Below are 22,754 nucleotides of genomic sequence, written 5' to 3' on the forward strand. Positions count from 1 at the left end.
AAAGCTCCTGGGGCAGGATGGGGGTGACCTGACGTGGAATGTGGGAGCACATGGAGGTGGGGGTGGGGTGGAGAGCTGGGGGAGGCCGGAGAGCCCCTGTCAGCTCGATTCTGGGCCAGTGGGCAGGTGCCGGGCCGTCCCGTGCATGTGATTACTTCATTACGGGTAGCCTCTCATTGGCTTGGCTGCACTGTGCTGATGAGACTGGGGACAAGAGCACATAATTGCGGGAAATAAATTCCCATCACAGGCCTGGCTGCGGCCAGAAGTGAGTGTCCACGTGTGTGTGCGCGCGCGCGCGCGGGTGGGTGGCCAGGTGTTCCTGTTCTTCCCTGGGTGCACCTCCCCTGCCTTCCTTCCCTTCCAGAGCCTCCTGGGCACTGGCCGCAGGCCCAGTGAGCAGCATCCTTCCAGACCTGCCTCTGTTTCCCCTGCTTGGAGCCTCTTGCATTCCGCAGCGCAGTCTTTTCCTCACCCTGAGGGACGGGAACCTGCTGGGGGCTGGGGGTGGCGCGCCTGTTCACACACCTGTTCTTTCTCTTGTTCAATCCATCTCCTTTCGTCTGTTTGTTCACCTTCAGTCCTGTCTGCGCCCTCTGCTTAGATCTCCATGAAGACGGAGAGGGGGGAGCTCTGGTGCTGCCCTTCTTAATTGAAATCGCATTTCATTCATCTGGGAAATGAGGCAGAGGAGGGGGTGGAGCCATCTTCCATCGGCAGCTGATTCTACACGAGGCCAGGCTTGAAGATACCAGCTCCAGGAAGACATAGCACGATCTTAAGAAAGAATTTAGGAACCAAAGCCATTTGCATAAAACGAAACTGAAAACCACATAACCAGCCACATGATTTTAACCACCACACACACGCACGCACACGCACGCACACGCAAGTCCTACTGTGATGCATTTTCTCAGTACCAGGAAATTAGTGGCTCAGTCACCAGAGCCTCTGAAGCTGGTCATTACTAATCAGTTGTTTACAGCAAAGAGATAGTTTCTTCTCCTCCAGTGTTTTCTGGGCCTGAAAAGACATTTCCTGGAATCCTGACTGAAGTCAGTGTGTACAGTGGGCTGGTGATTCGCATAATGGCTGGCCTGGGGTGGCAGGTTGCCTCAGTTACAAAGAAGCACGGGTGGCGTGAAGGCAGAGCAGAGAGAAATGGAGAGCCCTCACTTGACACCCTCTGACCTCGGCCAGTGGAGCTGAATGCTGGAGAGCTGGGACTGAAATTGCAGTCACTTTAGATTATTTGGAGTGAGGAGAGGCAGGGAAAAAAGGGTCTGTTGACTACAGGAAGCTGAATTCTTCCTCTGCTGAAAAGCTTATTAATGGAAGGGGAAAAAGCAATTACTTGGCTTTTGCTAGTTCTCTGTGGCAGGGATTCAGGGCTGCAGCAGCCCCTTGGACCTCACCCTGGATCCAGAGTATCTCTAATGGGCACCACCCCAAGCCATTTGGGGGCAGTACTTCTGGGATTCCCCCTCTTCCGGAAAGAGTGTGGAGGCAGGGGGTGGAGAGAGAGAGGGAGAGAATGAGAGGGAGAGGGAGAGAGGCAGGCTTGTCCTGTCTTTAACGTGATGGTTTTCCTTTGGGTACCACGTGGCCAGTGGCAGGAAGTTAACAGGGGACTGTTTGCTTAGAAGCATGCATATCTGTGTTCTTAGGGGCTGATTTTTGGTTCATTTTGGTTTGGGTGAGGCCATTTTTATCCATGCTGTGCCTTTTGTCTCAAAATATAAAGCAAAACTAGAAGTCGCTTTGAACAACTATGGTACCACTATTAGAATCCATTTGCCTCAATATCACAGCTTTCATTGAGGAAGATTCCTGAGGAGCCCGCGTCCAGGGAGCAGGGTGCCAGGCCTCACCTTTCAGTGCTTGTCTGCCTGCGTGAGTGTCACCCTGACCGCTTGTTCCCTCCATGGCTGGTGCCCCTCGGCCGCCTTTGGAGACCCTCCTTTGGGCTATCTCACTGTGTGGCCTTGGAGCCCTTCCCTTCTTTAGGCCCTGGTCTCCTAGTTTGTAGAATTGAGGTGCTTCCGCTCCGCCAAATCTCTCAAAATAAAGGCAGATCCCTCTGATGACCGGGTTGCTGCAAACAGCCATTATTTCTCTTTCCCAAATCTGTTTTACTCGTGTTCATGCTTTTATGCCTTCTCCTTGTCTGGACTACCCTACCTATTTTATATTTTGTATATTTACATTTATATCATTTTAGAATTTCTAAAGCACACAAATTTTTGATTTCACTACCTTAATTGTATCAAGCTAAATTTTATACAGCTCGATTTTTTAGTCCATTGACCCATTTTTGTCTCCGTTCTTCAACTTCTTTTTCTTTAAGGCCCAGTTTCTGTCATTTCGTTTCTCCTAGAACAATTCCTGTTCTTTCCAACCTGTCACCAAAGTGTTTTAGTAGTTGAGTCAGTTCACAGACTCTTTTCAAAAATTGAATTTTTTCTGCCATAATGTGTATTTAAGATACACTCTTACCTAGGGTTTTTTTTTTTTTTTTCTTTTTTTTGGGAAAGTACCTCATTGGTTACTGTCTAAATCCTCCTCTTTATTCCGCCTCCTCTTCCTCCTTTTTTTTTTTTTAAATTTATTTATTTTTGGCTGTGTTGGGTCTTCGTTGCTGCGCACGGGCTTTCTCTAGTTGTGGCGAGTGGGGGCGACTCTTCGTTGCGGTGCGCGGGCTTCTCACTGCGGTGGCTTCTCTTGTTGCGGAGCACCGGCTCTAGGCACACGGGCTTCAGTAGTTGTGGCACGTGGGTCAGTAGTTGTGGCTCGTGGGCTCTAGAGCGCAGGCTCAGTAGTTGTGGCGCGTGGGCTTAGTTGTTACGTGGTCTGAGGGCTTCTTCCTGGACCAGGGCTCGAACCCGTGTCCCCTCCATTGGCAGGCGGATTCTTAACCACTGCACCACCAGGGAAGCCCTCTTCCTCCTTCTTATGTTTAAAGATGTTGCTCCGTAAGTGAGGAATCATTCACTTTTTCTTCCTAATCATTGGACGATCTAATCTTTAATATTGCGTTGCATTTTAGCTACTTTTCATTCACACCTTTGGCTTATTTGACTGCTTTTCTTGCTGTAAATAGTGGCCTTACAAAATGAAGCAAAAAATTTTGCTTGGTGAGGGTTCCTTTTCCTTATCTGCTCTACTTAGGGTCCATATTCACTTAGAAAAAATTGTCCACTTTTGAAAGTTTGAGGAGGATTCTAACTTAAGGATTTCCCTGTGAGAGGTTTCTGGTACTTTGCTCAGTTGCGGTGTGCACACAGAAGAACTTAAACCTCCAAAGTTGTTTCTTTAAAATGTAAATGTGGGCTACAAACTTGTATATCTCCCTTATTCCTACCTGTCCCAAGAACCAACTCTTTGTCACAGAATCGCGCTTTCTGCCCAGGTCCTCGATGACTTTCTCATTTCATGGCAACATTTTCTTTCTCTTTGGTTTCATGTTTTAGTTGTTTACAAATGTTCCCACCATTAAAGAGAATGGGTGTGAGTCTAGAATTTCAGTTCTTTGTTTGCCTTGATTGTGACTGTGGTTTTTTGTTTTTTGTTTTTGCCTTGAGATATATTGCAGGATAAACTTGGGGGTGTGTGATGGATGCTTTGCTTTTCAAAGGATACCAGGCTGTTCTTAGGTCTAAGAAACACCTTATGGGAGGAAAAGCTGAATAGTTGCTTACAGGGTCTTAAGGCCGAGACTGAAATACAGTTAGCAGCTCTGGCAGATTTGAGGATGGGCTGCTGCAGCTGAGATCCCTGCGAGAGGGCAGGTGTGGTGGCGGGGAGGGGTGGTATCATTTTGTTAAACCGTAGAAAAGGACCATTTCATTGTACAGGATCCAGATTTTTAAAATATAGTCTTTATATTCAACCATTGGCATAACTTTGGAAGTTTCTAAAAAGGCGGAAGAAGATCCAAGAATTTTCTTTCTCCCTTTGGGCACAAAAGAGCTATATGAGGTGCATGTTAAAAATGACCACAATTCCATCTGCTCTTTCTACCATTAATGTGGGAAAGCTCTTGAACACACAAGCCTTTGGGTTTTCTCTTTACCTCAGCTTCCTGCTTCACTTTCTCTGCAGTTTCCTAGGAAGTGTCAAGTAAAACATGTTGCTTCTGCTGCCCGCGTTTGGGGACTTGATGGTTTTGGGCACTGGCCCAGTTTTTGACTGTCCACGTGAAGGTGCATCCTTCAGTGTCTTGGGCGTGACCGTAAATGCTCGAGTCAGAGGCAGGTTCTTTGCCGCTTGTACCGGGTGGTGAACGTGAACACGTGGTAGTCACCTGAGGACTCCCCAGCGTGCTTGGAGGTGTAATACTGCTCTGGGCCACCACCAGGTTCATGTGCGTTTCTAGCGCTGCATTCTGGGATGTGTGAGGCTGTTAACGTTTGCGGTGACCTTTGTGTAGCTTGGGTCTGGCCAAGGGAGGGCAGGGTTAGCCAGTGCTCTTCTGGGTACAGCATTGCCTGAAGTCAGCCTGGTGTCTGTTTCCCAGGTTTGGTTTGGAGAGTGTAAGCCTTTGTTTGTGCTTTGTTTTTATGAATCAGCTGGTTTTACCAGCTGTGCATGTAAGTGGCCTATGATCATGCAGAGTGAAGCTCATTGACAGGCAGCCCCTCACACCGCGGCCCATGGATGGCAGTGGACTAATATTTCTGCATGCATCCCTGTGCTTCACAGGGCAAAGCTCTTTTCTTAATAGGCTACAGACCCTTTGGACGGTGTGGCCATCAGTGAGGCCACAGAGGGGCTAGAAACTCGAGTCCCTCATTTGTGTGTCCTGTGACTCAAACCCCTGGTGTCATGATTTTATCTTTCTCTGTTGAGTGCTAATCATTTGGCGAAATGTTTACCTGTTACAGAATGTTTACCTGTTTCTCTTTCAGTTTGCTTTTTTGCATGTCCTGTCCCCAAATATTCCATCTTTCCCTTCGGTGCTGTCATATCGTGTCTCCCCCGCATTGTGACACCTCGGGTCTGCACGGCCACCCCCTACCCCCCTCCTTGCTATCATTCCCGTATAGATTGCGTCCATCAGCATTGGCGTTCCCGTTACCAGAGCCCTCCCACAAGGTTTCACTTATACCCATTAGGTTCTAATCACCATCATCTAATATCACTTCTGGTACATCCCGTTCATTTCCCATACACCTTCATTTGTATACAGATGCTTAAGTACACTTATAGGCCTGCCTTGACTTTTTTTTTTCATCTATGTATTTCCAACATTTTCCGAGTAAAAATAAATAAATTAGGGAACACATCATAGATTTTGTTTTGTTTTGTTTTGCGTTAAGCATAAGATCTCTCTCTGACAAGCCCAGTCAGTTTTGACTCGGAAGGTGATACCAGCCTTCTTTAATGGAAACTGTTAATTTTTTTAATTTACACTTTTTCTATCACTCATGTGTGTTTATCTCTCTTGTCTTCTCCCCTCTAACCATGGAAGCCTGGCAGTGTTTATTTCAAACCGGGTGTTACTGAAAGATGGATGCTTGTAGGGACTGCTCAGTCCTCACACCTGGAATGCTAAAAAGCTTTCAGGCAGATCTGTTGGGTTGAAAAACGTCCCTTTCTGTAGAGGAGGGGGGACGAGGGGGGAAGCGGTACCCCACCAGAGAGGCTTCCCTTCGTCACCCCCATGTGGTCGTGACCCCCCCAGTTCTGACTGTACATCCAGACACCTTAGATGATGCTTTCAAATCCACAAAGCGGTTTATTCTGATGAGCAAACTTAAGAGGCCATTCTTCCTCCATCAGGACCCTCCTTCTGCTTGCCCTGGCTTTTTCGCCTTTGCCCATCAAATATTCTGCCGTTAAGACGTCACCATTTACTCTCTGGTGTCTTCCATTCTCTCTCAGTAGCACACTGAGTTAGAATCAGTACTTTTCTCCATGACTTTGTTTTTAACGGATGAGGGAGTGGGGAACCACCCTTCTTGGTTTCAAGGACCTTCTATTTTGCTCGCCTCTTCTTTCCAGAACATTCCAGTTTGCTGTGAGGTTAAACTGTGCAAAATAGTGTTTGAAAGAAAGGAGAAAAAGAGAAAAGGACTTGTCAAAATGCATTTGTTAGATCACGATTTAAATGAAGTACAATTGAAGGTAGTTTTTGTCCAAAGAAAGGAAAAACCCCTGCAAATCCGCTGAGCTCCCAGAGAGCGCACCTCCTTTGTCGTCGCCCTGACATTGAAGTGTAATTTTTCATGGTTATTTGGACTGGAAAATGGGGGGGGGGGAGGGGAGAGATGGGCCTGCGATTATTTCCCATAAATGACAACACAATCACATCACGCTCCGCCACAAACATGCTCGGGGAATTTGCCTTTTTTACATTTCATGTGTGGAAGTAGCAGCAATCACGGCTTTGTAGAAATCCAAGGGAATTAATCCCCGCTGAACCCAGTGCTCTTCAGATTCTTGGGACATAGCTGGATTACTGGTTTAGTGTGGATTCTGAAACCATTTCAGGGCTTGGGTTTGTATTTTACAAACTGGAACTCCCATCTTTCAGTTATTTAAAAAAAAAAAAAAAAAAAAAATCTTCCCGGGAATAGCCACCAGGCGAGTCAGCGACATATTTCCTTCCGTTGTGCTTTGTCACCGCACATTGGCTTTCATCCTTTCTGCACTTCTGCAGGGGGCAACCCAGGTGCTTTTGCTGAGAACACAGATAAATGGAACCGTTTGCAATACCGGCTCTAGGTGTTTCCTCCCTTTTTCTCCTCTCGTGACCCCACCCACCCCCTTAATTCTAGCGCGGTTTTGACAAGCTGTTCAAATGACCCAGTGGCTTTGCCCGGAAGAGGAGAAACGGCACGCAGGAGGACAGCTCAGAGCAGGGCGGTTTTCTCCGGGAGGCCCAGGCGGGCTGTGGACCCGCAGAGCGCTCTCTGGTGCCCACGCTCACGGCAGAGGTGAGCTGAGCGGCAGGCAGATGCAGAGGCTCTCCCAGGCGTGCCTCGTGGTCCGCTCTTTCTCCGGCAGGGCTGCGCACACCGGCTGCAGCTTCCCAGGCCCCCTCAGGCTGCACAAGCCCCATTTTTCTTGTTTCTATCAACAGTGGCAAGATCTTCAAATATACAAAAGCATAAATGTTCTCTATTCTCCAATTAGTCATTTTAATAATACCCGGCCTTGCCTTCAGAGTGTTGATTCTTTTAGCCTGGCGCCAAAGCCAGAGGCAGTGGGGTGGGGGCGGGAGAGAGGGGCATGGCGGGCGCGAGGGGCCGCTTCCCGCCCCCCCCCCCCCGCCCCCCCTCACTTTCCTGGCTTTGCCCCGTGTGCCTGCAGAGCCTTCGCCCCGGCCCCGTGCCAGCGAGGCTGGCGGGCCTCCACCGCCTCGCACGCTCTGTCCAGAAACTCCAGGCATGGCGGCCCCAGGTGTATTCGGTAAATGAACACCTAGCGGTGAAAAGAATTCTTGTGGTAAAATGATCACTGAAGGGATCCACGTGAGAAAAGAACATGTCAGTGGAGGGTGGGAGTGGGTCTGATCTTTTCCAAGTCCCCTGTTCCTCTCCCGCCCACACCCTCTTGCCTCTCAGAGGACTGAAATTCTTTATGCATGACATCTTCAAGAGGGCAGTTATGTTTCAAACAGCTGGTTAGCACTTTGGTCACGTTAAAAAACAAACAAACATCCCCTGGGGTGGGGAGATCCCTGTGGGGCTACCAGGCTAACCCCTGACCGTTCACTCCAGCTGGTGGAGAAGAGTCCCCAGCAAGATGGCCTGGCCTGGTGGAGAGCTTAGACGGGTGAGGAAGTGGGAAACGCCGGAGACGAGGGCGACCTGGAGGGGGAGACCCACCTCTGCCTGTCCCGTGCTCTGTGCCCCAGACCTGTGGGAGGGTTTGGAGAGGCCAGGCAGGCGGGAGTGCAGGAGGTCAGAGTGCCTGTCATCTACCTGGACAGCATACTTTTCACCGAATGCCTTGGACTCTGTTAGTGCACTGGAGTTCTCATGTCTGCTGGGGAAGAAATGGCATCTTATCCCGAGAAGGTAGGAAAATATTACACTTCTGATGCATAAAGCAGTGCCCCACCTTCCTGCCCTCATCCTTCACCCCTGCAAGGATTCCTGCCGGGACTGTGAGAGTTGTATCTCATAGTGTTCCGCTCACCAGTGTTGACTCGGATCCTGGGCCCTTCATGTTGTGATTTGACTATTTCTTCAATTAATCTATACCCTGTTCAGATGTAGGAAACGGAATGGGCAGTGTTTGCCAGCAATTAAAAATAATATTCAGAGGATTACCCATAAAGGACTCCCAGGGAGGTGTATAGGTTCCCTATTTTATGTGCATGGTGAGAACATGCAGTCATCTCCACCAAGATGCTAAGGCTGAGGACTGGTGTGTTAAAAGAACAGTTTGCATTTGTGGTAGGCAAAAAGTACCTTGATTTAAGGGAGAATTTCTGGGGCTGTGGTAGTGTCACTCAGAAAACCTAATGGCTCGAAGCTACGTCTCAGGCAGTTTCCAGCCACGTCATCGGGGCTGGAAAGACACCGTGGAGCAAAACCGCGGCATTAACACGTGAGAAAGTGTGTTTGAGAATGTTGCGGAGTAAATTATTGCGTCCTGAGTCTGGGAGCCGCTGTGTGTTTGCGGTATAGTCCAGAGCACATGGAGTGTCACCTACTGATAGGACCTGCAGTCACCGTTCAGTGAGACCACACTTGCCAAAGTGTCACGAGGGAGACCAGCACAGTTAGCGGCCCACCCCCGTGGGTGTGGCCACAAGCGCATTCACCTCTCCCTCTGCGGCCTGGAGAGGGAAGGAGAACTAGGGTGACGAGCTGGGGGCAGCAGAGCTGTCTTTCTGTCACCATGGCAGATCACATCCTGTTACAAGTTACTCTTGTAGCAGAATTCTAATGCACTGGATCTTATTCAAAATAAGTGATCTAGACCTTAGCTGTCATCTTTCATATTGTAGGATTTGATTTGACCTCTATTTGCAAAGTAAAGCATACATACTTTGTAGAAGTACGTCCAGCCATTAGAGGTTTCCTATGGATAACAAGAGGCCAAGAGGGTTGGACAAGCTGGACTGTTCGGCCTTCGTTCTCCAGTTGTTAGGGTCAGCACTGCAAGAGGACAGCCGACGTAGGCCAAGGTGTCCTACAGTGAGTCTCTAGTTACAGGAACAAGGAAACAAGACACGGTCGTGGAATCCCTCCGCCACCACCATGGAGGCTCCTGCAAAAGTAGCCGCCACCCTCCGTGTCCCTGCTGGTCAGAGTGTGCCGGGCCTTTCCCGCCCACTTGGGCGGTTGTCCTTGGTTAATTAGGTTGAAAATGGGGAAAGGAAGAGCTTTAACCCTATCTTCAAAGTAAGCAGATTTGTTATTTTGTTTTTCAAAGAAGAAGTCCGATACACAATTAAAACTTGTTTCTGGTAAACCTCATTCCAGGAAAGATGAGCTTTTAACAAAAGGCTTTTGACAGCTGCAGGCTATTTCATTTTTTTTAATGCCGAATGAAAAATCAATACATTTTTCTGGGTTATACATATTCAGAACAGGCCTGATATTTCCATTATAATGGAAAGTGGGTGTCTGTGCACATCTCGCCTGTCAGAGCTGCACTGCCGCATTTTCCAAGCCACTGCTAAATATTTCAAACCTGATTTGATTGTGGTTCATGACAGCTAATGTTTCTCAGCTCTTGAGCCTGCCGACAGGCAAACGCACTTTAGCTTACCGCCCCCCGCCCTCAAACATTGCTCCCCGCAAAGAAAAGGGAAAGAAGAATTTCATTCTTCAGGGATCCCAGACTGGCGTATTATTTAAGTAACGCGGTCGCCTGAGCCCTGGGTACGGACACCCTGGTTCTTAGGAGAATTTCCAAATTTCTGCCCTCGAAGCCCAGTGGGGGGGCTTTGCCAGGTGTGGGGGAAGGTTTAACTTAGTCCACATTATCCCGTTAAGAGTTAGGAACAGTTAGGACTAATCTCAGTCACTGATGGACTCCCCTTCCTTCACGTCTGTAAGTGACTTGTAAAGTATGCCCAGCGGACACGGACCTCAGCCCTAGTTATTTGGTGAACAGTATCCTTTTTTAGCAACTGGCGCGTTTTTTTCTGGGTGCCGCACTCGGAGTGTGCGCGGTGGTGGCGGGTGCTGACTTTGCACTGATGCCACCTCTGTTTTTGCTTCTGCCTCGTGCTCCTTCCACAGACTAATTTCCAGGTTGTTCATAAAAATCATTGCAAATCCCTATGGGGTTGCCAGTTGGCACACACACCTCCTTCCGGAGCCGACGTCACCACAAATTGGGAAGTCATGCAGTCACCTTCACCAGCGTGCTAAGTGTAAGGTATGTTAAGAGAACAGTTTGCGTTTGGGGTAAGCAAAACCACCTTGACTGAAGGGAAATTTTCTGGAGCTGTGGTATCATCACCCCCGAAACCTAAGCTGTCCTAGGAACCCTTCCCTTTTAGAATTGTATTATCTGCTGAAATTCTTACACCTGAGGGCTCTGCCCTTAACCAGGAGACACGAGCGAGTGCTAGTGAGCGCTGTATGGGAGAAGCAGTTGTAAAAAAAGAGGTGGTGACGGAAATAGATTTTTTAAAGGCCTTCAGCCGGTCTTTTACATGGAAGTTGAAGGCAGAAGGGACACCAGACTTCACAATTATTCAAGATGTGCTTCTATTTCCCTAACCCTTTACCATGAAAGTATAGCCCAACAGGAGGGGTGCCCGAGTTTGAGGGCTCCTGTGGGGTGTAGCCACGAAGCAGGCGTCCGCGGTGGGGGTGGTGTGAGGCGCCTCGTCTGGAGTGTCCTGAAGAACAGACCTTCGGCCGGAGAGGTGCGGGCCCTGCTGCTTCCTGCTAGAACCGGCCGGGCGTGGGGAGCAGAGATGACCTCCTCACCCCGGCCCTGGCTGCGCCCCTGAGAACGCATTCCTTGTGTGTTCCGGTTGGGTTCTGAAATAGTGTTCAATTCTTTGGGGAGAAGAGGGTTTTGATTTTTTTTTTTTTGGCCTTAAAACTGGCACAGTGGCTGTTGTCTGTCTTGGGGAAGGGAAGTCACTTTGTCTTCTGAGGGAAAAACAGGATCTTCCAGATAAAACCGGATTGTCGTCCATCAGGTCTTCACTTGTTCCCACCATCTGTCAGTAGCTGATATTATAGGGGAAAAAAACCCCCAGACTTCTGTAATGACCCCAGCCAGTTGCCACTGACTTCACAGGGGGAGAAAATGTATTCTGTGGTCGGCAGGGAGAAAGCCTCCCCTCTACTCTGTGCTCTGTGAGTGCGTGGGTATCAAATCTACATTCCTAAAGGGGACGTGGGCCACCTAACCAGCCGTGGGAGCTCAGAGTGTTTCAGAGCTGGATGCCATCCTGCCCCTGGTTCCCACGTGTTCTGGCGTGGGGAGACTCAGGCCCTGCCCGTGGGTGCCCAAGGCCCTGGTCTTAGTGAGGTTACAGGAGGCTTTGGGAACCAATAAAACATACCCCACCTACAGAGCACTGTGGGCCCAAGCTGTCCAGACGAATTCATAGTTTATATCTCTGTTTTTGAATCGTATCTCTACCTTTATTGGTATTCAGAGCTCACAGTTTTCTGGTTACTGTCAGCCTGGGCTTTCATCCATTTTAAAGAGCTGTTTTTTTCCTCTTGCTGTTGACGATGATGGTATCAAGACAGATGGTGTAACTGCTTATGAATGTCCTATTTTATTTCCCCGGGACTAGACAGTTCACTTGAAGACGTGTATTATTTCCACGTGCTCAGGTTAGGCGGCCCAGACGGTGTCTGCCTCCTGCAGCTAGCTGCCCTTCCAGGCCTCGCCATGCAGAGGGCGACACCTGTAGGTCACGTGTGGAACTGCAGGGGAGCACCTGCTTGGCTGAAGGGGACCTGGTTTTCTAGCTGGGGGTGAGGACACTGATCTGCTTGTGAAGGAAGCTGGCTTGTCCAGGAGTTTCTCAATCATTTCTTCTTCCACAAGGCATATAACAGCTTTTTGGTGTTTAATATATCATAAATGATAATACTAAATCTAAAAACTTAAAGAGAAGAGGACTTTATTTTTAAATCTTTAAGAAAAAAAGGAGAAAAAGAGAGAAGCAAAAGAAGTTCCTGAGTCAGCCTCTATCCTCTGCCCTCTCACTGGAGCTCAGCTGCCTTCACTTTTCTGCTTATAGCAGGGCAGGGAGGGAAGAAAGCAAAGACCCAACTAGGCTCATAGGACGAGGGCTCTGGGAATAGTCACAACGGGCCGTGCGCTTTCCTTGCTCATTGCATGAATCGTATGCTCATTCTTCAGTCTCTGTCTCTGGATAGTTTTGTTCAGGAAGGTTCAAAGAACTGAGGTCAGTGCCAGAATGACCATGAGTTCTTAACTCTCGGCTTGGGTGGCTGCAGCCCACATAATACATAGGAGAGAGGCACCGGCCTTGGAGCTAGCCTCCCAGTGGGTAAGTTTTTTCCGTCCTCTGCAGAGCAGCGCCCTCAGACACTGTTCATCGCATCAGGGTGTTCCCTGTCTCGTAGGTGTCAGACTCTCCATCTAGGGTGATAATGTGTGTGTGTCCTGGAGAGGAGGGCCCGTTGACTCATCTCTTTGTGTAATCACATTTGATTAATGTATGGATACATACAGATATTTTGTGTCATAGGATATGTTGGGGCAGTTGAGTATGTTTTAAGAGACCTGGCTACTTTGGGTAGACCCAATTTGATATTGATTGACTGAATGCTGGTATAACCTTTCAAAGATGGATTTTGTAATTACAGTGTTGAATAGTTTTACCAAAAGCCTAAAGATGTGCATTGAACATCCTGCCTGGACATAATTAAGACAGTACGTATAGCATATTGTGTAACTTGCTTATTATAGCTCAACTAACACCTCGTATATATTTTTTTCCTCCACTAAAGGATGTACCGTGTTAATATGGTGCTGTATATCTGACTGACTTCAAACCAGGTTGCCTGATTCTTCTCTGTTTGAACTAGGGGTGGGCGTGGGGAGACTTGATGTTAACTTGACTGTGCAGTGAGACAGAAAGGCAACATAGAAATTATTTGTGGAAGGCTCTTAGTTGGAGAGGAAAATAAGCAGTATCTCCTCTCACCCATGTTCCCCATGACTGCCTCATACATCCCCTCTTGGTGGTAATGAAGACATGTTCCCTAATCCCTAGTTCCGTTTTCCAGCTCTTGGTCTTCCAGTGTCTTTTGGGGAAGAGTTAGGAAAATCTGGGTCTAAATAGATACTTTCTTCCTCAAGTGTTTTATATACCCTCTGAGGTCAATTTACTTTGAACTCTTTTTACTTCCTTTGTGAGATGAAATTTAGAAATTATTTTCTGGAGGGTCAGAGGGTATTACACCTTGAAATGTTGAAAAGTAGAGTTGGGGCTAGAGGGACCTAGGGTGATGTTGGAGTAACTCCAAGTTCATGGACCTAGATTGGACCATCACCTCTGGTCCCGTGGATCTGGTCTAGCGCTGGCCTCGGGTGACAGACGTGGGTGGCTGGGTTTCAGTGTCTCTACACTCAGGAAGTTGAGCTCTTCAAAGTCTCCTGATAATTTAATCATCAACCCACCTTGGTTTGCCTGCCTTATTCATTCATTTAGCCCATTCTTAATGAATGTTGTAGATAGTGATCCAGAGGCCGGTAGATCAGGGGAGAAACGTCTCACTTCCTTTCCCTCAGCATCCAGAGAATCTCACCCTCTTCGTTCCCACTCCGGCAAGCAAGTGGCATTTTACGTCGTGAGTAACCTAATGTTGGAAATGACCATTCTTCTCCCTTCACTAAAGTACTGTGTGCTGAGCTGGAGAGAATTTCCTTGGTTCGTTTTAAGCCAGTGGTGGGTAAAGAATGGAATGACTTCAAAGGGAGGTGTATGATTCTGATATAAACTTTTTCCCCTTTCTCTACAAATCTAGCTTCTCGCCACGGACGCCTGGCGTGCCCACAGATGTTTGTTTTCTAGACCTCTTCACATTGATGAAATCATATCGCTGATACCCTGTGACTCTTCAGAATATGAATGACTGTAGAAACCTCCCGCCACGGTCTGGCAGGTGCACAGGCACCGAGAGGCCTTATGAGGGGTCAAAGATTGGGTCTAGTCTAGTTCAATGCCAGTTCGCAGCGTGGTAGGAGCTAGGCAAGAAGCAAACCTGTGGCTCCTTCTTTGCGTTTGCAAGTGTAAAAGACTTGCATGCGATTTCAGGTAATCAGATGGAGTTATTTCCTCAACGGGATTGGCTTTTCAATGAGAAAAGCTCAAATGGGGCATTGAGAACCCATCTGGAAATACCTAGTTTCTGCACATCTAGAGCAAGTTGTGGTCTCACGCCAACGAGTGGGGAAGGAAAGCCCCCGCCGCTTACCCAGACCTCGCATGTCCGTAGTGCGGTCGGCCTCTCAGGGGTCACTGGGAGGGGAGGCGGGACACTCATTGGCTGCCTGTGTTTTGTGGTTGGTACTTCTTTGCAGTAGGAGGCAAGAGTCCTTCATCTTCTGTCTACTTTTAATCCTTGACATTTGGTTTTTCTTCTCTTTCAGAAGAAGCCATTGAAGATGTTGAAGGGCCCGGTGAAGCGGCTGCTGACCCCGAGGAGCTTGCTAAAGACCAGGAGAGTGGAGGCGAGAAGGACCAGAGCAAGTGGACAGGTAGGCTGTGTGGCTGCCCTCCGGCCCCCGGCGTTTCTCCCCTGGCGGAGTGAGGCCAACAGGTCAGGGGGCCGCAGCATCCTTAATCTACCCAGAACGGCTAGGCTGCTTCTGTGTCGGTGGGAGATGGACTTCATTTTCGCTTTTTTTCATTAGTCACCTTCCTTCTCCTATTATGTTATATTAAGGAATTTTTTAAGTTGTTTGAAATGGCCCCCAAACCAGCTTGTTTATCGAGCGAGCATCCAGGTGTTTGGCCCTGTCCTAGAGGCTGCTGGTGTTGAGGTCACATTTCTTTAGCACCTCCTCCCCGTTGTTGTTTTGCCCTTGATGCGATTCTTCCTCCATGGAAGGTCCAGGGCCCTGTCCCACCTGCTCCCAAGCCCCATGGAGGGGTCTGCTGTGTGGAACTGGATCAGTGTCACCCCTGAATCTCTAAGGAGTCAGCAGTGCAGGGTGGGCTTCATCCTGCATTTGGGGGCCTGGGCAGCTCTGCGTGTTCATGGTGTCCTACCTTGGCCTCAAAGCGGAGGCAGGCGGCACAGCCAGGCAGGAGGATGTCTTACCAAAAGCAGGAGAAATTGAAGAAGTCAGGAAAGGAAGTGCTATTTCTGGAAAAGCTGGTGTTGAGAGAAGGGGCGAATGACCTTCTCACAAGATGATAGGATTTCTGTATCAAGGGAAGGAATTGCTGAGACTGAGAAGAAAAGCTTAGGTCTTTTTTGAGGAGGAGCAAAGTCTTTTTTTCTAACATCTTTATTGGAGAAAAATTGCTTTACGATGTTGTGTTAGTTTCTGCTGTATAACAAAGTGAATCAGTTATACGTTTACATATGTTCCCACATCCCCTCCCTCTTGTGTCTCCCTCCCTCCCACCCTCCCTATCCCACCCCTCTAGGTGGTCACAAAGCACCGAGCTGATCTCCCTGTGCTATGCGGCTGCTTCCCACTAGCTATCTATTTTACGTTTGGTAGTGTATATATGTCAGTGCTAGCAGGGCCATTTCTGAGAAGACTTACTGGGGCAGAGAAGTCTCCCAGAAACCACGACTATAATTAGAGGAAATGATATGACAAGCAACAGAAATTATTTTATTTGGTCAACCGAATTCTTACTGCCTTCCATTATTAATATTGTAATACTTTGTTGTTGTTGTTTTTTGAGGAAATATTTCCCTTCTGGAGTCCATACTGGTTGGACCTTTGTTACTTTTCCAGGCATGACTGTTCTTAAATCATGTTCACTGTTGGCCTTTACTATTTAAACAAGATACAGAATCTTGGAGAGAGGCTAGGGGAGAGCAATGAAAATGACTGAAGGCTGAGAAATGCTGCCTCTGAGAAGACACTGAAAGAAATTGGGGCTGTTCAGCCTAGAAAAGAGAAATTTGAGTGTAACAGCTTCTAAGTATTGGTAGGGATCCGGCCCCGCAGGTGATGTGTCGCTGTCCTGCATTTCCTGGGCATCCTGGTAGCTGAGTGACTGACGGGCACACTGGACGAATTTTACCATCTGTGCTGCTCATGGCCCCCTTTTGAACTGGGCTCTGTGGTGTCCAGAGGCCTTTGCTTGAGCTACTACTGAGGGCCACGGTGAGCTAGCTCCCTAGGAAGATCTGGAAGGTGAGACCAGTGAGTAGGGGATGGAGGTCCGCACTCGAAGGCCGTTCAGTGTGTGGGGAGGATTGTCCTGTGTTGCTTCGCATGGATCAGGATCCCAGACTTCGCTGTAATATTAAGATGGCGAGATCTAAACAGACTTTGCAGGCAGCAGTGTTTAATACACATCTGCCTGGAGGAAGTGAGCTGGGGAAGAGGATTTCACAGACACGGTTTGAAGACTGAGTCACCTTCCAGGCCAATCCGTCCTTTGTTTTCACAATTTGGGTGCCTGGTTTCTTTTTATTTTATTTTATTTTATTTTATTTATTTATTTTTTGGCTGCTTTGGGTCTTCGTTGCTGCACGCGGGCTTTCTCTAGTTGTGGCGAGCGGGGTCTGTGCTTCGTTGTGGTGCACGGGCTTCTCATTGCAGTGGCTTTTCTCGTTGCGGAGCACGGGCTCTAGGCATGCGGGCTTCAGTCGTTGTGGCACACGGGTTCAGTAGTTGTGACACACGGGCTTAGTTGCTCCGTGGCATGTGGGATCTTCCCGGACCAGGGCTCGAACCCGTGTTCCCTGCACTGGCAGGCGGATTCTTAACCACTGTGCCACCAGGGAAGCCCACAGGTGCCTGGTTCCTAATCCTGCCTCTGCTATATGTACTAGCTCTGTGACCTCACTGCAGGTACCTTTCCGTGCCTCAGTTTTCTCCCGTGAGATGGGAATTAAGAACAGCCCCCACTTCCGTGGCATTGCTGTGAGGGTTATTTGAATACGGGAAGCTTGGAACAGTGCCTGGCGTATAGTAACTCTGTATCAGGAGGGATTTTTTTGGTTTGGTTTTCAGTGTAGTTGAATAAAATGAGGAAACCTAGTGGCAGTTTCTCTTCGGGTCCTCCCATTTGAATGTAAAACTGTTGCCAGGCAGTGTTTTTGAGCAGCTGAGGGGACCAACATAGAAGGATTTCATGGGATTGTGCAGGTGGCACGTGGCGCGTGTCCTGCATTCTGTGTGCTGAGGACACGGAGAGAACAACAAGAAGTAGCAGCCGTCTGCGGAGCTCTTACTGTGTGCCAGGCTCTGTGCCGGGCACTTGGTGTGTGTTACTCTAATCCTTACACCAGGTTACAGCAAGCTTTGTTGGGGGTGGTTCAATTAAATCTCTTTCAAAGTGTTTATAATTCAGTGGGAATGTGTCCTCACAGCACTGGCAGACATGCCGGGCAGTCAGGAGACTACATGAAGACTTAAAGTGAGCACCCCAAAAATCCAGTGTCTTTAATAAGGCTCCACGTTCTCATTCAGTCATTCAAGGAACATACTTAATCTTTATCTGTATGAGAGAGAGGGGGGGAGTGAATAACTCAGAGATGCGTCTTGCCAGTTCACAGTAGCAAAGGGCGAGGGGAAAATTCTTCCCTGACTTCCGCTAGCGATCCTCTTTTGACCTGAAGCATAATTTTGTCTATATTGTCTGAGTGTGTAATGACAGCCTTTATTAAGGTACTTGGGCCGATTTGATCTTGGAATCGATTTAGGTGCCAGCAACCTCTCCTGAGCTTTCTTTGGGATCCTTAGTATTTTATAAAACATGTCTGCGTTTGTTCCATTCACTCCCTAAATTGAGCTGTTCCTATCTGATTAAACGTGTTGGGGAGTGCTTCCTCCCGGCAAATAAATAAATAGTGATTTCACAATTTGTTCTGTTGATTAGTGGCTGCTCAGGATGCAGATTAATAATATTTCAAATGGACCTGGATAATTGGCATTTTCTCAGCTATTGATTATATACTTTGGGGTTTGGTGCAAGAATGGATAAGCTTTACTAAAATATTTTTTGTTATTTATTTTTACATTGGAATGGGATTCCTGGTTTCCATTTATTTATTTATTTATTTATTTACTCATTCATTCATTCATTCCTAACATTTATTTTATTCTTTTTTTAAACGTCTTTATTGGAGTATAATTGCTTTACAATGGTGTGTTAGTTTCTGCTGTATAACAAAGCGAATCAGTTACACATATACATATGTTCCCATATCTCTTCCCTCTTGTGTCTCCCTCCCTCCCACCCTCCCTATCCCACCCCTCTAGGTGGTCACAAAGCACCGAGCTGATCTCCCTGTGCTATGCGGCCGCTTCCCACTAGCTATCTATCTTACATTTGGTAATGTATATATGTCAATGCTCTCTCTCACTTCCTCCCCGCTTACCCTTCCCCCTCCCCGTGTCCTCAAGTCCATTCTGCACGTCTGCATCTTTATTCCTGTCCTGCCCCTCGGTTCATCAGAACCATTTTTTTTTTAGATTCCATATATATGTGTTAGCATATGGTATTTGTTCTTCTCTTTGTGACTTCCTTCACTCAGTATGGCAGACTCTAGGTCCATCCACCTCACTACAAATAACTCAATTTCATTTCTTTTTATGGCTGAGTAATATTCCATTGTATATATGTGCCACATCTTCTTTATCCATTCATCTGTCGATGGAAACTTAGGTTGCTTCCATGTCCTGGCTATTGTAAATAGAGCTGCAGTGAACATTGTGGTATATGACTCTTTTTGCATTATGGTTTTCTCAGGGTATATGCCCAGTAGTGGGATTCCTGGGTCATATGGTAGTTCTATTTGTAGTCTTTTAAGGAACCTTCGTACCACTCTCCATAGTGGCTGTATCAATTTACATTCCCACCAACAGTGTAGGAGAGTTCGTTTTCTCCACACCCTCTCCAGCATTTCTTGTTTGTAGATTTTTTTGATGATGGCCATTCTGACCGGTGTGAGATGATATCTCATTGTAGTTTTGATTTGCATTTGTCTAATGATTAATGACGTTGAGCATTCTTTCATGTGTTTGGTGGCAATCTGTATATCTTCTTTGGAGAAATGTCTATTTAGGTCTTCTGCCCATTTTTTGGATTGGGTTGTTTGTTATTTTGATATTGAGCTACATGAGCTGCTTGTAAATTTTGGACATTAATCCTTTGTCAGTTGCTTCATTTGCAAATATTTTCTCCCATTCTGAGGGTTGTCTTTTCGTCTTGTTTATGGTTTCCTTTGCTGTGCAAAAGCTTTTAAGTTTCATTAGGTTCCATTTGTTTATTTTTATTTCCATTTCTCTAGGAGGTGGGTTACAAAGGATCTTGCTGTCATTTATGTCACAGAGTGTTCTGCCTATGTTTTCCTCTAAGAGTTTTATAGTGTCTGGCCTTACATTTAGGTCTTTAATCCATTTTGAGTTTATTTTTGTGTATGGTGTTAGGGAGTGTTCTAATTTCATTCTTTTACATATAGCTGTCCATCCATGCACCACTTATTGAAGAGGCTGTCTTTTCTCCATTGTATACTCTTGCCTCCTTTATCAAAGATAAGGTGACCATATGTGCATGGGTTTATCTCTGGGCTTTCTATCCTGTTCCATTGACCTATATTTCTGTTTTTGTGCCAGTACCATACTGTCTTGATGACTGTAGCTTTGTAGTATAGTCTGAAGTCAGGGAGCCTGACTCCTTCAGCTCCGTTTTTCTTTCTCAAGATTGCTTTGGCTATTCGAGGTCTTCTGTGTTTCCATACAAATTGTGAAATTCTTTTGTTCTAGTTCTGTGAAAAATGCCATTGGTAGTTTGATAGGGATTGCATTGAATCTGTAGATTGCTTTGGGTAGTAGAGTCATTTTCACAGTGTTGATTCTTCCAGTCCAAGAACATGGTATATCTCTCCATCTGTTTGTATCATCTTTAATTTCTTTCATCCGTGTCTTATAGTTTTCTGCATACAGGTCTTTTGTTTCCTTAGGTAGGTTTATTCCTAGGTATTTTATTCTTTTTGTTGAAATGGTAAATTGGGAGTGTTTCCTTAATTTCTCTTTCAGATTTTTCATCATTAGTGTATAGGAATGCAAGAGATCTCTGCATTAATTTTGTATCCTGCTACTCTACCAAATTCACCGATTAGCTCTAGTCGTTTTCTGGTAGCATCTTTAGGATTCTCCATGTTTAGTATCATGGCATCTCAAACAGTGACAGTGTGTTACTTCTTCTTTTCCGATTTGGATTCCTTTAATTTCTTTTTCTTCTCTCATTGCTGTGGCTAAAACTTCCAAAACTATGTTGAATAATAGTGGTGAGGGTGGGCAACCTTGTGTTGTTCCTGATCTTAGAGGAAATGGTTCCAGTTTTTCATCATTGAGAACGACGTTGGCTGTGGGTTTGTCATATATGGCCTTTATTGTGTTGAGGTAGGTTCCCTCTGTGCCTACTTTCTGGAGAGTTTTTATCATAAATGGGTGTTGAATTTTGTCGAAAGCTTTCTCTGCATCTGTTGAGATGACCATATGGTTTTTCTCCTTCATTTTGTTAATATGGTGTATCACGTTGATTGATTTGTGTATATTGAAGAATCCTTGCATTCCTGGGATAAACCCCACTTGATCATGGTGTATGATCCTGTGAATGTGCTGTTGGATTCTGTTTGCTAGTATTTTGTTGAGGAGTTTTGTATCTATGTTCATCAGAGATATTGGCCTGTAGTTTTCTATTTTTGTGACATCTTTGTCTGGTTTTGGTGTCAGGGTGATGGTGGCCTCGTTGAATGAGTTTGGGAGTGTACCTCCGTCTGCTATATTTTGGAAGAGTTTGAGAAGGAGAGTTGTTAGCTCTTCTCTAAATGTTTGATAGAATTCGCCTGTGAAGCCATCTGGTCCTGGGCTTTTGTTTGTTGGAAGATTTTTTTTTTTTTTTTTTTGTGGTACGCGGGCCTCTCACTGTTGTGGCCTCTCCCGTTGCGGAGCACAGGCTCCGGACACGCAGGCGCAGCGGCCATGGCTCACGGGCCCAGCAGCTCCGCGGCACGAACCCGCATCCCCTGCATCGGCAGGCGGACTCTCAACCACTGTGCCATCAGGGAATCCCTTGTTGGAAGATTTTTAATCACAATTTCAATTTCAGTGCTTGTGATTGGTCTGTTTATATTTTCTATGTCTTCCTGGTTCAGTCTCAGAAAGTTGTGCTTTTCTAAGAATTTGTCCATTTCTTCCAGGTTGTCCATTTTATTGGCATACAGTTGCTTGTAGTAATCTCTCATGATCCTTTGTATTTCTGCAGTGTCAGTTGTTACTTCTCCTTTCTCATTTCTAATTCTATTGATTTGAGTCTTCTCCCTTTTTTTCTTGATGAGTCTGGCTAATGGTATATCCATTTTGTTTATCTTCTCAAAGAACCAGCTTTTAGTTTTATTGATCTTTGCTATTGTTTTCTTTGTTTCTATTTCATTTATTTCTGATCTGATCTTTTTTTTTTTTTTTTTTTTTTTTTTTTTGCGGTACGCGGGCCTCTCAATGTTGTGGCCTCTCCCGTTGCAGGGCACAGGCTCTGGACGCTCAGGCTCAGTGGCCATGGCTCTGGACACTCAGGCTCAGCGGCCATGGCTCACGGGCCTAGCTGCTCCGCGGCATGTGGGATCTTCCCGGACCGGGGCACGAACCCGTGTCCCCTGCATCAGCAGGCGGACTCTCAACTGCTGCGCCACCAGGGAAGCCCTGATCTGATCTTTATGATTTCTTTTGTTCTGCTAACCTTGGGTTTTATTTTGTTCTTCTTTCTCTAATTGCTTTAGGTGTAAGGTTAGGTTGTTTATTTGAGATGTTTCTTGTTTCTTGAGGTAGGATTGTATTGCTATAACCTTCCCTCTTAGAACTGCTTTTGCTGCATCCCATAGGTTTTGGGTTGTTGTGTTTTCATTGTCATTTGTTTCTAGGTATATTTTGATTTCCTCTTTGATTTCTTCAGTGATCTCTTGGTTCTTTAGTACTGTATTGTTTAGCCTCCATGTGTTTGTATTTTTTACAGTAATTGCTATCTAGTCTTATAGCGTTGTGGTCGGAAAAGATACTTGATACGATTTCAATTTTCTTAAATTTACCAAGGCTTGGTTTGTGACCCAAGATATGGTCTATCCTGGAGAATGTTCCATGAGCACTTGAGAAGAAAGTGTATTCTGTTGTTTTTGGATAGAATGTCCTATAAATATCAATTAAGTTCATCTTGTCTAATGTGTCACTTAAAGCTTGTGTTTCCTTATTTATTTTCATTTTGGATGATCTGTCCATTGGTGAAAGTGGGGTGTTAAAGTCCCCTACTATGATTGTATTACTGTCCATTTCCCCTTTTAGGGCTGTTAGCATTTGCCTTATGTATTGAGGTGCTCCTATGTTGAGTGCATAAATATTTACCATTGTTATAACTTGTTCTTGTAGTGACCCCTTGATCATTATGTAGTGTCCTTCTTTGTCTCTTGTAATAGTCTTTATTTCAAAGTCTGCTTTGTCTGATACGAAAACTGCTACTCCAGCTTTCTTCTTATTTCCACATGCATGGTATGTATTTTTACATCCCCTCACTTTCAGTCTGTATGTGTCCCTAGGTCTGAAGTGGGTCTCTTGTAGACAGCATGTATACAAGTCTTGTTTTTGTATCC

At 46.4% G+C, this 22,754-nt stretch overlaps 1 protein-coding gene across 1 annotated transcript in view; it reads left to right on the forward strand.

Annotated features, from left to right (window-relative positions):
* ZFHX3 (zinc finger homeobox 3) overlaps positions 1-22,754 on the forward strand; it is a 241,888-nt gene that overhangs the window by 176,858 nt on the left and 42,276 nt on the right. Inside the window, exon 5 of the mRNA XM_032612614.1 lies at positions 14,566-14,673. Within this exon, the coding sequence (XP_032468505.1) occupies positions 14,566-14,673 (108 nt within the window). The remainder of the gene's footprint in view (positions 1-14,565; positions 14,674-22,754) is intronic.

This window comes from Phocoena sinus, chromosome 19 (genome assembly GCF_008692025.1).
Source record: "Phocoena sinus isolate mPhoSin1 chromosome 19, mPhoSin1.pri, whole genome shotgun sequence".
Lineage (NCBI taxonomy): Eukaryota > Metazoa > Chordata > Mammalia > Artiodactyla > Phocoenidae > Phocoena > Phocoena sinus.